Below are 17,271 nucleotides of genomic sequence, written 5' to 3'. Positions count from 1 at the left end.
AGCAAGGCCATGGAGGCATGTGAAAAAAAGGATGAGAATTTTAAAATTGAGGCCAATGTAGATCAGCAAGCACAGGGGTGATGGGTCAACAGGACTTGGTGTGAGTTAGGACACAGGCAGCAGAGTTTGAGCAGGGTGGAAGACACGAGGCCTCCAGGAGAGCATTGGAATAGTCCCGTCTAGAGGTAACAAGGACATGGATAAGGGTTTCAGCAGCAGATGAGCTGAGGCTGTGTCAACCATGACTCAATGTCGTCTTTGAGTCAGAAGATTGTGTATTCAAGCCCCACTCAAGAGACGTGAGCACAAAATCTAGGCTGACACTCCAATGCAGAATTGAGGGAGTGCTGCATTGTCGGAGCTGCCGTCTTTTGGATGAGATGTTAATCTGAGGTCTCGTCTGCTCTCTCAGGTGGATGTAAAAGATCCTACGGCACTATTTGAAAGAAGAGCAAGGGAGTTAACTCCAGTGTCCTAGCCAATATTAATCACTCAATCAACATCACTAAAACAGATTATCTGGTCATTATCACATTGCTGTATGTGGGAGCTTGCTATGTGCAAATTGGCTGCTGCGTTTCCTGCATTACAACAGTGGCCACACTTAAAAAGCACTGCATTCGATGTAACATGCTTCAGGATGTCTTGAGGTCATGAAAGGTGCTATATAAATGCAAGTCCTTCTTTTTCTTTTTCAGGTGGAAGGCGGACTTGGTGATGGAGCAGAAGCTTATCTCAGTGCCAAAGGTTGTGAACGATCTGGTTCAGCCTCAGGTAGTTCCCAGGGAGAGGGATAGAGTCAGTGGCTAGGGAACGGAATTTGTGGCAGTGAATGAAGTCAATGGCTTCGGTCTTCCCAATATTTAGCTGGATGAAATTTCTGCTCATCCACGACTGGATTTCGGACAAACATTGTAACAAATCGGAGCGAAACATAGAAACATAGGAAATAGGTGCAGTAGGCGGCCATTCGGCCCTTCGAGCCTGCACTACCATTCAATAAGATCATGACTGATCATTCCCTCAGTACCCCGTTCCTGCTTTCTCTCCATACCCCTTGATCCCTTTAGCCGCAAGGGCCATATCTAACTCCCTCTTGAATATATCCAATGGATTGGTATCAACAACTCTCTGCGGTAGAGAATTCCACAGGTTAACAACTCTCTGAGTGAAGAAGTTCCTCCTCATCTCTGTCCTAAATGGCTTACCCCTTATCCTAAGACTGTGTCCCCTGGTTCTGGACTTCCCCAACAACTGGAACATTCTTCCTGCAACTAACCTGTCCAGTCCCGTCAGAATTTTATATGTTTCTATGAGATCCCCTTTCATCCTTCTAAACTCCAGTGAATACAAGCCCAGTCGATCCAGTCTCTCCTCATATGTCAGTCCTGCCATCCCAGGAATCAGTCTGGTGAAGCTTCGCTGCACTCCCTCAATAGCAAGAACGTCCTTCCTCAGATTAGGAGACCAAAACTGAGCACAATATTCCAGGTGGGGCCTCACCAAGGCCCTGTACAACTGCTGTAAGACTTCCCTGCTCCTATACTCAAACCCCCTTGCGATGAAGGCCAACATACCATTTGCCTTCTTCACCGCCTGCTGTACCTGCAAGCCAACCTTCAATGACTGATGAATCATGACACCCAGGTCTCGCTGCACCTCCCCTTTTCCTAATCTGCCGCCATTCAGATAATATTCTGCCTTCGTGTTTTTGCCCCCAACGTGGATAACCTCATATTTATCCACATTATACTGCATCTGCCATGTATTTGCCCACTCGCCTAACCTGTCCAAATCACCCTGAAGCCTCTTAGCGTCCTCCTCACAGCTCACACCGCCACCCAGTTTAGTGTCATCTGCAAACTTGGAGATATTGCACTCAATTCCATCATCCAAATCATTAATATATATTGCAAAGAGCTGGGGTCCCAGCACTGAGCCCTGCGGCACTCCACTCTGAAAAGGACCTGTTAAATCCCGACTCTTTGCTTCCTGTCTGCCAACCAGTTCTCTATCCAAGTCAGTACATTACCCCCAATACCATATGCTTTGATTTTGCACACAAATCTCTTGTGTGGAACCTTGTCAAAAGCCTTTTGAAAGTCCAAATACACCACATCCACTAGTTCTCCCCTGTCCATTCTACTAGTTACATCCTCAAAAAATTCCAGAAGATTTGTCAAGCATGATTTCACCTTCATAAATCCATGCTGACTTGGACCAATCCTATCACTGCTTTCCAAATGTGCTGCTATTTCATCCTTAATGATTGATTCCAACATTTTCCCCACTACTGATGTCAGGCTAACTTATCTATAATTAACCATTTTCTCTCTCCCTCCTTTCTTAAGAAGTGGTGTTACATTAGCAACCCTCCAGTCCATAGGAACTGATCCAGAGTCGATAGACTGTTGGAAAATTATCACCAATGCATCCACTATTTCGAGAGCCACTTCCTTTAATACTCTGGGATGTAGACTCTCAGGCCCTGGGGATTTATCAGCCTTCAATCCCACACAATTTTCCGCCGAATAAGAATTTCCTTTAGTTCCTCCTTCTCACTAGACCTTCGGACCCCTAGTAAATCGGGAATTTTATTTGTGTCTTCCTTTGCGAAGACAGAACCAAAGTACTTGTTCAATTGGTCTGCCATTTCTTTGTTCCTCATTATAAATTCACCCGAATCCGACTGCAAGGGACCTACGTTTGTCTTCACTAATCTTTTTCTCTTCACATATCTATAAAAGCTTTTGCAGTCATTTTTTTATGTTTCCGGCAAGCTTCCACTCATACTCTATTTCCCTCCTCTTAATTAAACCCTTTGTCCTCCTCTTCTGTTTTCTAAATTTCTCCCAGTCCTCCGGCTTGCTACTTTTTCTGGCTAATTTGTATGCCTCTTCCTTGGATTTAACACTATCCTTAATTTTCCTTGTTAGCCACAGTTGAGCCACCTTCCCTGTTTTATTTTTACTCCAGACAGGGATGTACAATTGTTGAAGTTCGTACATATGATCTTTAAAGGTTTGCCATTGCCTATCCACCGTCAACCCTTTAAGTATCATTTGCCAGTCTAATCGAGCCAATTCGCGCCATATCATAATTGGAATGCAACAATTTCAGCATTAAATTTAGATTTTTTTTCACACAACCATTCTTTCACAGGCTTTTGGAATGTCCATTCAAAATGCCTAATTGGGAGGCGAGCAAAGAAAAAAAAAGACTTCTGTAATAAAACAGAGAAAATGGTTACCTTTCCTTAAGTTCAGGACCCTAGTTTCTGAATTAACTTTGTCACTCTCCATCTTAATAAAGAATTCTACCATAATATGGTCACTCTTCCCCAAGGGGCCTCGCACAACACGATTGCTAATTAGTCCCTTCTCATTACACATCACCCAGTCTAGGATGGCCAGCTCTCTGGTTGCTTCCTCGACATATTGGTCTAGAAATCATCCCTAATACACTCCAGGAAATCCTCCTCCACCGCATTGCTACCAGTTAGGTTAGCCCAATCAATATGTAGATTAAAGTCTCCCATGATTACTGCTGTACCTTTATTGCACACATCCCTTATTTCTTGTTTGATGCTGTCCCGAACCTCACTACTACTATTTGGTGGCCTGTACACAACTCCCACTAGCGTTTTCTGCCCTTTGGTATTCCGTAGCTCCACCCATACTGATTCCACATCATCCAAGCTAATGTCCTTCCTTACAATTGCATTAATTTCCTCTTGAACCAGCAACGCCACCCCGCCTCCTTTTCCTTTCTGTCTATCCTTCCTAGATGAATACCCTTGGATGTTGAGTTCCCAGCCTTGGTCACCCTGGAGCCATGTCTCCGTGATGCCAATCACATCATACCTGTTAACTGCTATCTGCGCAGTTAGTTCGTTCACCTTATTCCGAATACTCCTCGCATTGAGGCACAGAGCCTTCAGGCTTGTCTTTTTAACACACTTTGACCCTTTAGAATTCTGCTGTAATGTGGCCCTTTTTGTTTTTTGCCTTGGGTTTCTCTGCCCTCCACTTTTACTATTCTCCTTTCTATCTTTTGCAACTGTCTCCATTTTATTCCCCTCTGTTTCCCTGCATAGGTTCCCATCCCCCTGCCGTATTAGTTTAACTCCTCCCCAACAGCACTAGCAAACACTCCACCAAGGACATTGGTTCCGGTCCAGGTGCAGACCGTCCGGTTTGTACTAGTCCTACCTCCCCCAGAACCGGTTCCAATGTCCCAGGAATTTGAATCCCTCCCTTCTGCACCACTGCTCAAGCCACATATTCATCTGAGCTATCCTGCGATTCCTACTCTGACTAGTATGTGGCCATGGTAGCAATCCTGAGATTACTACCTTTGATGTCCTACTTTTTAATTTAACTCCTCGCTCCCTAAATTCGTTTCGTAGGACCTCATCCCGTTTTTTACCCATATCGTTGGTACCCATATGCACCACGACAACTGGCTGTTCACACTCCCTTGTCAGAATGTCCTGCACCCGCTCCGAGACATCCTTGACCCTTGCACCAGGGAGGCAACATACCATCCTGGAGTCTCTGTTGCGGCCACAGAAACGCCTATCTATTCCCCTTACAATCGAATCCCCTATCACTGTTGCTCTCCCACTCTTTTTTCTGCCCCCCTGTGCAGCAGAGCCACCCACGGTGCCATGAACTTGGCTGCTGCTGCTCTCCCCTGATGAGTCATCCCCCTCAATAGTACCCAAAGCAGTGTATCTGTTTTGCAGGGGGATAACCGCAGGGGACCCCTGTACTACCTTCCTTGCACTGCTCTTCCTGTTGGTCTTCCATTCCCTATCTGGCGGTAAGACCAACTCACTAAATGCTATTCACATCATTCTCAGCATCGTGGAGTTGAGAGAAGTGGTGTTGAGGCAGAGCTGGGTATTGTCAGCGTACACGTGGAATCTGGCGTTGTGTTTTCGGATGATGTCACCAAGATGCAATATGTACATGAGAAATAGGAGGGGGCCAAGGATAGATCCTTGGGGGACACCAGAGGTAACAATGCGGGAGCGGGAAGAAAAGCTGTTGCAGGTGATTCTCTGGCTATGACTGGATAGATAAGAATGGAACCAGGCGAGTGCAGTCCCACCCAGCTGGACGACGGAAGAGAGGCGATGGAGGAGGATGATGTGGTCAACCGTGTAAAGGTTAGACACAGCGAAATCACAAGTTGGCCCAATACTGTCTCAAGCAACACCCCATCACGCGACACCCTGTAGGACTTGGTGGATAGCAGCCAGCAGCTGATTTTCCCCTCCCTGAATCATCGGCATTGAGCCAACTGGAACCTCCTATACTGCCAGTCTGGCTGAGATCGGCTTATGGAGCAGAAAATGAACCTCAGATCTGGTCATACATCAAGTACCAGCTGACCCTGTATAAACTGAATTCAATGGTAACATAGTGGTCATTTTACTGGACCAGTAGTCCAGAGGACTTGACTGATGATCCAGAGACGAGAGTCCAAATCCCACCAAGACAGCTGGGGAATTTAAATTCAGTTAATTAAGTAAATCTGGAATAAAAATATAGTATCAGTAATGGTGGACATGAAACTATTGTTTTGTCATTAAAAATCCATCTGGTTCACTAATGTTCTTTAGGGAAGGAAATCTGTTGTTCTTACCTGGTCTGGCCTATATGTGACTTCAGACCCACAGCAATGTGGTTGACTCTTATCTGCCCTCTGAAATGGCCCAGCGATACACTTAGTTGATAGGGGCCCAAGTTTCGGCTTGAGTTGCTCCTATTTTTTTGGAGCAACTAGTTTAGTATGGAGTATCTCAGAAATCGCAATTCTCGGCATTTAGTTAGTAAGAATTGTTTCATTTTAGTACAGTTTTTTTCCTAAAGGGGGCTTTACCAGCCACTTACGCCTGTTTTGCAAGTTTAGGCACTGAAAAGTTACTCCAAACTAACTTAGAACGGAGTAGGTGTCAATTTTTGTACGCTCAGAAAAACTTTGCCTACACTTTATAAATTAGGCGCAGGTAGTGAGAATTAGGGGGGGAAGGGAAGTTAGAGGGAAGTTAGGGGATTATACAAAGAATTAAACATAGAAACATAGAAAATAGGTGCAGGAGTAGGCCATTCGGCCCTTCGAGCCTGCACCACCATTCAATAAGATCATGGCTGATCACGCAACTTCAGTACCCCATTCCGAGATGTACAGGGAAAACACTTCACTTTAACCAATAAAGAGCCATCATCAATAATAAATGATAAATAAATCAATAAATCAATCAACAAAAAAAAATCAATCAATAAATTAAAAAATTAAACGTTTCTACTCATCTACTGCAGCACCGGGAGCCCTCCAACAGCCTGCTGAAGAGCTGCTTGGTCGGGCCCCGCCACTGAAGCGGTGCTCGGACGGGCCCCGCCAGCGGGGAGGAGTTCGGACGGGCCCCGCCGCCGAATAGGTGCTGGTTGGGTGGGCCATGCCACCGGGGAGGAGTTCGGATGGGCCCCTTCAACAGGGAGGTGCTGGTCGGGTGGGCCCTGCCACCCAAGAGCTGCTGGTTGGGTGGGCCCTGCCGCTGAGGAGGTAAGGGCAGGTAGGCCACTCAGCCCAGGATAGGGGCGACATCCCTTCGGCTCGGGATAGGGTCACCCGGAGACAGGATGCGCTGGGAAGGCCAGGAGTTACTGCGCACTCACGCAGCCTCCACTGGCACGAGCGCAGCTGCCGGCACTCTTTTTGGTAGCTCCATCCCCAGCAGCTTGTGTTGCGCTGCGTTGAATGTGAAACAGGCCTGCTGGATTCGGAGAATCGCGAGGTAAGCTTTAGGCGCTTTTTTAATTCTAAAAAGTAGGCGGGCCTCTCGGAGTGTGCCGTTCTGGGAGGACACCCGAAACTTGGGCCGTAAAACCGCTACTAGAAACAATAAGAATAATAAAACCGATGGATTATCCGGCATTGACCTCGGCAACGGCTGCGGACACAACTACAGCACGCCCAGCCCAGTCGACCCGGCAAAGTCCTCCTCACCAACATCTGGGGGCTTGTGCCAAAATTGGGCGAGCTGCCCCACGGACTAATCACACAACAGCCGGACATAGTCATACTCACAGAATCAACGTCCCAGGCTCCTCCATCACCATCCCTGGGTATGTCCTGTCCCACCGGCAGGACAGACGCACCAGAGGTGGGGGCACAGTGGAATACAGTCGGGAGGGAGTTGCTCTGGGAGTCCTTAACATTGACTCTGGACCCCATTAAGTCTCATGGCTTCAGGCAAGGAAACCTCCTGCTGATTACCGCCCTCCCTCAGCTGATGAATCAGTACTCCTTCGTGTTGAACACCACTTGGAAGAATCACTGATGGTAGCACAGGAACAGAATGTGCTCTGGGTGGGGGACTTCAATGTCCATCACCAGGAGTGGCTCGGTAGCATCATTACTGACCGAGCTGGCTGAGTCCTGAAGGACATAGCTGCCAGACTGGGCTTGCGGCAGATGGTGAGAGAACCAACATGAGGGGAAAAACTTACTTGATCTCGTCCTCACAAATCTATCTGTCGCAGATACATCTGTCCGTGACAGCATTGGTAGCAGTGACCACCGCAGTCATTGTGGAGACAAAGTCCTGAGGACAGCCTCCATTGTGTTGTGTGGCACTACCACCGTGCTAAATGGGATAAATTCAGAACAGATCTAGCAGCTCAAAACTGGGCATCCATGAGGCACTGTGGGCCATCAGCAGAAGCAGAATTGCATTCCACCACAATCTGTAACTTCATGGCCCGGCATATCCCTCACTCTACCATTACCATCAAGCCAGGAGACCAGCCCAGGTTCAATGAAGAGCATGCCAGGAGCAGCACCAAGCATACCAAAAAATGAGGTGCCAACCTGGGGAAGCTGCAACACAGGACTACATACATGGTAAAAAAAATAGAAGCAGCTATAAACAGGGCAGAGCAATGCCACAATCAACGGATCAGACAAAGCCCTGGGAGTCCTGCCACATCCAGTCGTGAATGGTGGTGGGCCATTAAACAACTAACGGGAGGAGGAGGCTCCATGAATATCCCCATCCTCAATGAGTGCAAAAGTTAAGGCTGAAGGGTTCGCAACCATCTTCAGGCAGATGTGCCGAGTGGATGATCCATATCGGCCTCCTCCTGAGGTCCCCACCATCACAGAAGCCAATCTTTAGCCAATTCGCTTCACTCCACGTGATATCAAGAAATGGCTGAGTGCACTGGATACAGCAAAGGCTATGGGCCCTGACAACATCTCGGCTATTGTGCTGAAGACTTGTGCTCCACAACTAGCCGTGCCTCTAGCCAAGCTATACCAGTACAGCTACAACATTGGTATCTACCCGACAATGTGGAAAACTGCCCAGGTATGTTCTATCCACAAACAGTAGGACAAATCCAATCCGGCCAATTATTGCCTACTCTCAATCATCAGCAAAGTGATGGAAGGTGTCGTCGACAGTGCTATCAAGCGGCACTTACTCACCAATAACCTGCTCACCAACGCCCAGTTTGGGTTCCGCCAGGACTACTTAGCTCCAGACCTCATTACAGCCTTGGTCCAAACATGGACAAAAGAGCTGAATTTCAGAGGTGAGGTGAGAGTGACTGCCCTCAACATCAAGGCAGCATTTGACCAAGTGTGGCATCAAGGAGCCAGAGTAAAATTGAAGTCAATGGGAATCAGGGGGAAAACTCTCCACTGGCTGGAGTCATACCCAGCACAAAGGAAGATGGTTTTGGTTGTTGGAGGTCAATCATCACAGCCCCAGGTCATCGCTGCAGGAGTTCCTCAGGACAGTGTCCTAGGCCCAACCATAAGAACTAGGAACAGGAGTAGGCCATCTAGTCCCTCGAGCCTGCTCCGCCATTCAATAAGATCATGGCTGATCTGGCCGTGGACTCAGCTCCACTTACCCGCCCTCTCCCCGTAACCCTTAATTCCCTTATTGGTTAAAAATCTATCTATCTGTGACTTGAATACATTCAATGAGCTAGCCTCAACTGCTTCCTTGGGCAGAGAATTCCACAGATTCACAACCCTCTGGGAGAAGAAATTCCTTCTCAACTCGGTTTTAAATTGGCTCCCCCGTCTTCAACTGCTTCATCAATGACCTTCCCTCCATCCTAAGGTCAGAACTGGGGATGTTCGCTGACAATTGCACAGTGTTCAGTGCCATTCGTAACTCCTCAGATAATGAAGCAGTCCGTGCCCACATGCTGCAAGACCTGGACAACATTCAGGCTTCGTCTGATAAGTGAACGAATAAAAAAAAAAAAAAAAAACTCTGCCTCCCATATTCTAACGCATATGTTTCCGGTCACAATGCCTGTGTCAACAATTTAGAGGCAGAACCTCCTCATACCCACCTCACTGTTCACGTCGCAATCCATCTCGCAGTCAGAAGATGGCATGCACTGTGCAAAATAAACAGAAGAGAAAGTCACTGTGTGGCTCTGGCTGAATTTACATGGCCGTGCTCTTGGTCACTAGCACAAAGAGATATCCAGCCTAATCCCACCTTCCAGCTCTTGGTCCGTAGCCCTATAGGTTACGGCACTTTAAGCGCACATCTAAGTATCTTTTAAATGTGGTGAGAGTTGCTGTCTCTACCACCCTTTCAGTTGGTGAGTTCCAGACCCTCACCATCCTCTGGGTGAAAACATTTCCCCTCAAATTCCCTCTCAGCCACCTACCAATTACTTTAAATCTATGCTCCCTGGTTGTTGACCCCTCTGCTAAGGGAACTAGTCCTTCCTAACCACTCTAACTAGGCCCCTCATAATTTTATAGACCTCAATAAGATCTCCCCTCAGCCTCCTCTGTTCCAAAGAACACAACCCCAGCCTATTTAATCTTTCCTCATAGCTAAAATTCTCCAGTCCAGGCAACATCCTCGTAAATCTCCTCCGAACCCTCTCTAGTGCAATCATAGCTTTCCTGTAATGTGGTGACCAGAACTGCATGCAGTACTCTAGCTGTGGCCTAACTAGTGTTTTATACGGTTCAAGCATAACCTCCCTGCTCTTGTATTCTATGCCTCGGCTAATAATGGCAAGTATTCTGTATGCCTTCTTAACCACCTTATCTACCTGTCCTGCTACCATCAGGGATCTATGGACATGCACTCCAAAGTCCCTTTGTTCCTTTACACTTCTCAGTGTCCTACTATTAATGTGTATTGCCTTTCCTTGTTAGCCCTCATCAAATGCATTACCTCACACTTCTCCAGATTAAATTGCCACTGTTCTGCCCACCTGATCAGTACATTGATATCTTCCTGCAGTCCGCAGCTTTCTTCTTCATTATCAACCACACAGTCAATTTTTGTAGCATCTGCAAACTTCTTAATCATATCACCTACATTCAAGTTCAAGTCATTGATGTATACCACAAAAAGCAAGGGACCCAGAACTGAGCCCTGTGGAACTCCACTGGATACAGCCTTCCAGTCACAAAAATACCGATCAACCATTACCCTTTGCTCCCTGCCTCTGAGCCAATTTTGGATCCAACTTGCCACTTTGCCTTGGATCCCATGGGCTTTTACTTTCGTGATCAGTCTGCCATGTGGGACCTCATTAAAAGCTTTGCTAAAATCCATATATACTACATCAAATGCACTGCCCTCATTGACCCTTCTTTTTACCTCCTCCAAAAATTCAATCAAGTTAGTCAGACACGATCTTCCCTTAACAAATCCGTGCTGACTGTCCTTGATTAATCCGTGTCTTTCTAAATGCAGATTTATCTTGTCCCTCAGGATTTTTTCCAATATTTTTCCCACCACCGAAGTTAGGCTGACTGGCTTGTAATTACTCGGTCTATCCCTTTCTCCCTTTTTAAACATAGATACAACATTAGCAGTCCTCCAGTCTTCTGGCACCACACCTGTAGCCAGAGAGGATTGGAAAATGATGGTCAGAGCCTCTGCTATTCCCTCTTTTGCTTCTCTTAACAGCTTGGGATTCATTTCTTCCGGGCCTGGGGATTTATCCACTTTCAAAGCTGTTAAACCCCTTACTACTTCCTCTCTCCCTATGTTTATTTCATCTAATATTTCATACTCCTCCTCCCCGATTGCAATGTCTGCATCACCCTTCTCTTTTGTGCGAACAGATGCAAAATATTCATCAAGAACCATACCCGTGTCTTCCCCCTCCACACACAGATTACCTTAATGATCTCAAATAGGCCCTACTCTTTTTTAAGTTTTCTTCTTGCTCTTAATGAGCCCTATAAGGAGGTCACTGACACACACACATTGCCCAATAATTGGGCAGGGGGTCAGTATAAGGTCACTGACGCACACTGTCCTGTAGCATGGATCGAGATCTCTCGATATGAAGTACTACTCTGGCTGGGATGGCTGGCCCTACACCCTTGTGCACTGAGCCTCATGGTGGTACCTTTCTCGGTTCCATCTGGTCTCGGTTCGTCTGGTTACTGGCCAGAATTTTAAACTTTGACACCCACGCTTCATAGTCCAGCTTCACTCCAACCACTGCAAAAACACACAGCGAGTAGGAGAATATGGAATTAGGGATACGATTGTGCAAAGTTGGAAAATGTGGGGATAAATTGTGTGGAAGATGGTGATTTGTTGTGTGGAACGGGTTGACGTACCTGCAGGTTTCAGGGACTTCCCATAGATGCGAAGGTCGACAGCGGCACTCACCAGAATCCCAATGCTGCTGTTCATCAGGTCCATCCCAACCATGCTATTGGCTGAGGGTCAATTAGAACACAATGTTACAACTGTTCATGTTACGGTTTAACTTGAGGTGATCAGCTGTTGAAATGCAAACATGCTTTACAAGTGCACTGGATCTCTCATAATTGACCATAACCGACTGGATCCTGAGCACATTTAAAATCTCCCTCAGGAGAATCAAGACACCTCGGCCCTCTAAATACTCACAATTCTCAGAATGAGATCGCGCACACAATCCCCAGAAGATCTGAGAGTATCTTCACATCACACACACACACCCCCAAACACATAGACACACACCCCCACAACACACACAGACACACACCCCCACAACACACACACAGACACACCCTCCCACATCACACACAGCCACACACACTCACAACACATACACACCCTCACAGCACATACATACACCCACAACACATGCATAAAAACACATTCCCACAACCCATAGATATGTAACCCCAATACAAAGACACACATCCCCACAACAGTCTCGGGGGGGGGGGGGGTGAGGTCAGTGATCTGGTGGGGGCTGGGGTCAGTGATTGGGAGGAGAGGGGGTGGTGATCGGGGAGGGTGGGGAGGGTCGGTGATGGGGGGGGGGGAAGGAAGGGCTCGGTTATTGGGGGAGGTCGATGGGTCGGTGATCGGGGGAGGTCGATGGGTCGGTGATCGGGGGGGGGGAAGGAAGGGGTCGGTGATCGGGGGGGGTCGAGTGGTCGAGGGTCGCTGATCGGGGAGGTGGAGGGGTCGAGGGATCGGCGGGTCGAGGGGTCGGTGATCGGGGAGGTCGAGGGGTCGGTACTCGGAGGGTCGAGGGGTCGGTGATCGCGGGGGGGGGTCGCGGGGTAGGGTAGGGGAGGGGGGGGGGAAGAAAGGGGTCGGTGATCGGGGAGGTCGAGGGGTCGGTGATCGGGGAGGTCGAGGGGTCGGTGATCGGGGAGGTCGAGGGGTCGGTGATCGGGGAGGTCGAGGGGTCGGTGATCGGGGAGGTCGAGGGGTCGCTGATCGGGGAGGTCGAGGGGGGTGTTGGAGTGGTCACTGTCACTGGGACCCTATTAATGTGTCACAGTAAGCTCTAATTGGATGAATAGTATTTGAAACATCATTAACAGGAGTATTGAAGTCCATGTGTTGGACCGTCCAGTCACTCATTCTCTTTGAGGAGCTGCAGCTAGCATATGTGAGGACATGTGAAAACCCCTCTTTTAAAACACATCTCAACCATGAGCCTGGGATCCACGCAGGACACGTACGTTCCCTGTACGGTGTGCTGAAGATGAAGCCAGTGTTGTCCAGACTTCTCCTGTAGTAGCTCGTATTGAAGGGCTCTGGGTCTTCAGTCCACTCTTCTGCTGCCCTGTAAACACACATCACTCAGTGAGAGGCCAGCCATGGTCTATGGCAATATTCTGACCGTTCCCACTGCCTACTCAAACATGTTGCATCCACAATTCATGCCCTGCCTGGGAGGCTATGATTTCAAAACCTGCTACTGGTCCCTGAGTGGTTCATCAAAGCTTCACAAATTTTATCAGGTACCTTACTCCTGAATATTCAACTGACACTCAGGGCAAAGGAGCCCATTTGAAAAATCAATTCACAAAATGTTTTGGAAATAATTGTAGAATAATTGGAATAAGAATGATCAATGTGGAGAATATTACACTTTAGTGGCTGTCAGGGTGCAAGAATTGAGCCCAGCTCATTAGAAACCAACAAGTGTGTCTGTGCCATCTCCTCATTAGAGAATTCTAAAACTAATCCCACTGCCCTGCCCTGTGCAAGAGCCATCTGTTTGAAATATTTATCCCATGCTCCCTTAAAAGAAGCAATGGTCTCTGCCTCAACCACTTCCCACAACAACCCTCCGTGTGAAGAAATTACTCCCAATCTCTCCCCCCAATTATAAATTGATGCTGACTCCCCATGGAGAGGGGCGATATGTTGTAAACCCGAGGGGCTGGTGTGACTGAGGGAGGGGACGACTGCGGGGCGGGTGACTGCGCGGGGGGTGACTGGGGGGAAGAGTGACTGGGGGCACGGTGACTGGGGGGGTGGGGGTGACTGGCGGGGGGCGGTGACTGGGGGGGGTGACTGGGGGCGGTGACTGGGGGAGGGGGGGTGTGACTGGGGGGGGAGGGTGTGACTGGGGGGGGAAGGGGGTGACTGGGGGGGGAAGGGGGTGACTGGGGGGGGAAGGGGGTGACTGGGGGGGGAGAGGGGGTGACTGGGGGGGGGGGGGGTGACTGGGGGGGGGGAGGGGGTGACTGGGGGGGGGGGAGGGGGTGACGGGGGGGGAGGGGGTGACTGGGGGGGGAGGGGGTGACTGGGGGGGGGAGGGGGTGACTGGGGGGGGGGAGGGGGTGACTGGGGGGGGGGAGGGGGTGACTGGGGGGGGGGAGGGGGTGACTGGGGGGGGGAGGGGGTGACTGGGGGGGGGAGGGGGTGACTGGGGGGGGGAGGGGGTGACTGGGGGGGGAGGGGGTGACTGGGGGGGGGAGGGGGTGACTGGGGGGGGGGGGGAGGGGGTGACTGGGGGGCGGGAGGGGGTGACTGGGGGGGCGGGAGGGGGTGACTGGGGGGGCGGGAGGGGGTGACTGGGGGGGGAGGGGGTGACTGGGGGGGGAGGGGGTGACTGGGGGGGGGGGAGGGGGTGACTGGGGGGGGGGAGGGGGTGACTGGGGGGGGGGAGGGGGTGACTGGGGGGGGGGAGGGGGTGACTGGGGGGGGGGAGGGGGTGACTGGGGGGGGGGAGGGGGTGACTGGGGGGGGGGAGGGGGTGACTGGGGGGGGGGAGGGGGTGACTGGGGGGGGGAGGGGGTGACTGGGGGGGGGGAGGGGGTGACTGGGGGGGGGGGAGGGGGTGACTGGGGGGGGGGAGGGGGTGACTGGGGGGGGGGGGAGGGGGTGACTGGGGGGGGGGAGGGGGTGACTGGGGGGGGGGAGGGGGTGACTGGGGGGGGGAGGGGGTGACTGGGGGGGGAGGGGGTGACTGGGGGGGGGGGAGGGGGTGACTGGGGGGGGGGAGGGGGTGACTGGGGGGGAGGGGGTGACTGGGGGGGGAGGGGGTGACTGGGGGGGGGGAGGGGGTGACTGGGGGGGGGAGGGGGTGACTGGGGGGAGGGGGTGACTGGGGGGAGGGGGTGACTGGGGGGAGGGGGTGACTGGGGGGAGGGGGTGACTGGGGGGAGGGGGTGACTGGGGGGAGGGGGTGACTGGGGGGGAGGGGGTGACTGGGGGGGGAGGGGGTGACTGGGGGGGGAGGGGGTGACTGGGGGGGGAGGGGGTGACTGGGGGGGGAGGGGGTGACTGGGGGGAGGGGGTGACTGGGGGGGGGAGGGGGTGACTGGGGGGGGGGAGGGGGTGACTGGGGGGGGGAGGGGGTGACTGGGGGGGGGAGGGGGTGACTGGGGGGGGAGGGGGTGACTGGGGGGGGGAGGGGTGACTGGGGGGGGAGGGGGTGACTGGGGGGGAGGGGGTGACTGGGGGGGGGAGGGGGTGACTGGGGGGGAGGGGGTGACTGGGGGGGGAGGGGGTGACTGGGGGGGGAGGGGGTGACTGGGGGGGGAGGGGGTGACTGGGGGGGGAGGGGGTGACTGGGGGGGAGGGGGTGACTGGGGGGGAGGGGGTGACTGGGGGGGGTGATTGGGAGGGGGTGACTGGGGGGGTGATTGGGAGGGGGTGACTGGGGGGGTGATTGGGAGGGGGTGACTGGGGGGTGATTGGGAGGGGGTGACTGGGGGGGTGATTGGGAGGGGGTGACTGGGGGGTGATTGGGAGGGGGTGACTGGGGGGGTGATTGGGAGGGGGTGACTGGGGGCGTGATTGGGAGGGGGTGACTGGGGGCGTGATTGGGAGGGGGTGACTGGGGGCGTGATTGGGAGGGGGTGACTGGGGGCGTGATTGGGAGGGGGTGACTGGGGGCGTGATTGGGAGGGGGTGACTGGGGGCGTGATTGGGTGACTGGGGGGCGTGATCGGGGGGGGCGTGATCGGGGGGGGGCGTGATCGGGGGGGGCGTGATCGGGGGGGGGGCGTGATCGGGGGGGGGCGTGATCGGGGGGGGGCGTGATCGGGGGGGGCGTGATCGGGGGGGGGCGTGATCGGGGGGGGCGTGATCGGGGGGGGCGTGATCGGGGGGGGCGTGATCGGGGGGGGCGTGATCGGGGGGGGCGTGATCGGGGGGGGGCGTGATCGGGGGGGGGCGTGATCGGGGGGGGCGTGATCGGGGGGGCGTGATCGGGGGGGGCGTGATGGGGGGGGGCGTGATCGGGGGGGGGCGTGATCGGGGGGGGCGTGATCGGGGGGGGCGTGATCGGGGGGGGCGTGATCGGGGGGGGCGTGATCGGGGGGGGCGTGATCGGGGGGGGCGGTGATCGGGGGGGGGGTGACTGGGAGGGGGGGGTGACTGGGAGGGGGGGGTGACTGGGAGGGGGGGGTGACTGGGAGGGGGGGGTGACTGGGAGGGGGGGGTGACTGGGAGGGGGGGGTGACTGGGAGGGGGGGTGACTGGGAGGGGGGGGTGACTGGGAGGGGGGGGTGACTGGGAGGGGGGGGTGACTGGGAGGGGGGGGTGACTGGGAGGGGGGGGTGACTGGGAGGGGGGGGTGACTGGGAGGGGGGGGTGACTGGGAGGGGGGGGTGACTGGGAGGGGGGGGTGACTGGGGGGGGGGGGTGACTGGGGGGGCGTGGTGACTGGGGGGGCGTGGTGACTAGGGGGGGGTGACTGGGGGGGGGGTGACTGGGGGGGGGGGTGACGGGGGGGGTGACTGGGGGGGCGGTGACTGGAGGGGACGGTGACTGGATGGGACGGTGACTGGATGGGACGGTGACTGGAGGGGGCGTGGCTGGGGGGGGCTGTGGCTGGGGGGGGATGACGGGGGGGTGACTGGCTGCGTGACTGGGGGGTGGTGACTGGGGGGGCTGATTGGGAGTGGGTGACTGGGGAGGGTGTGACTGGGGGGGGGGGGTGGCTGGGGGGGGGGTGGCTGGGGGGGGGGTGGCTGGGGGGGGGTGGCTGGGGGGGGGGATTGGGGGGTGGTGACTGGGGGGGCGGTGACTGGGAAGACTGGGGAGGGGGGTGACTGGGGGGGTGGTGACTGGGTGGGGCAGTGACTGTCGGGGGTGTGACGGGGGGGGTGTGACTGGGTGGGGCGGTGACTGTGGGGGGGGCGTTGACTGGGTGGCGTGAGGGCGGTGACTGGGGAGGGGGGGGGTGACTGGGGAGGGGGGGGGTGACTGGGGAGGGGGGGGGTGACTGGGGAGGGGGGGGTGACTGGGGAGGGGGGGGGGTGACTGGGGAGGGGGGGGTGACTGGGGAGGGGGGGGTGACTGGGGAGGGGGGGGGTGACTGGGGAGGGGACTGGGGAGGGGGAGGGGGTGACTGGGGAGGGGGGGGGTGACTGGGGAGGGGGGGGGTGACTGGGGAGGGGGGGGGTGACTGGGGAGGGGGGGGGTGACTGGGGAGGGGGGGGTGACTGGGGAGGGGGGGGGTGACTGGGGAGGGGGGGGGGTGACTGGGGAGGGGGGGGGTG

At 53.8% G+C, this 17,271-nt stretch overlaps 1 protein-coding gene across 2 annotated transcripts in view; it reads right to left on the bottom strand.

Annotated features, from left to right (window-relative positions):
- LOC139277400 (voltage-dependent calcium channel subunit alpha-2/delta-2-like) overlaps positions 1 to 17,271 on the bottom strand; it is a 1,881,585-nt gene that overhangs the window by 47,840 nt on the left and 1,816,474 nt on the right. For both annotated transcript variants that reach the window (XM_070895823.1, XM_070895824.1), the window contains 5 exons: positions 12,991 to 13,094; positions 11,641 to 11,742; positions 11,424 to 11,518; positions 9,384 to 9,431; positions 5,653 to 5,772 (listed from right to left, as the gene is read on the bottom strand). In XM_070895823.1, coding sequence (XP_070751924.1) covers positions 5,653 to 5,772; positions 9,384 to 9,431; positions 11,424 to 11,518; positions 11,641 to 11,742; positions 12,991 to 13,094 — 469 coding nt within the window. The remainder of the gene's footprint in view (positions 1 to 5,652; positions 5,773 to 9,383; positions 9,432 to 11,423; positions 11,519 to 11,640; positions 11,743 to 12,990; positions 13,095 to 17,271) is intronic.

The sequence above is a fragment of the Pristiophorus japonicus genome, chromosome 12 (genome assembly GCF_044704955.1).
Source record: "Pristiophorus japonicus isolate sPriJap1 chromosome 12, sPriJap1.hap1, whole genome shotgun sequence".
NCBI lineage: Eukaryota > Metazoa > Chordata > Chondrichthyes > Pristiophoridae > Pristiophorus > Pristiophorus japonicus.
Note: the sequence above shows the minus strand (reverse complement) of the source record. Positions and strands in the feature narration are given on the sequence as shown.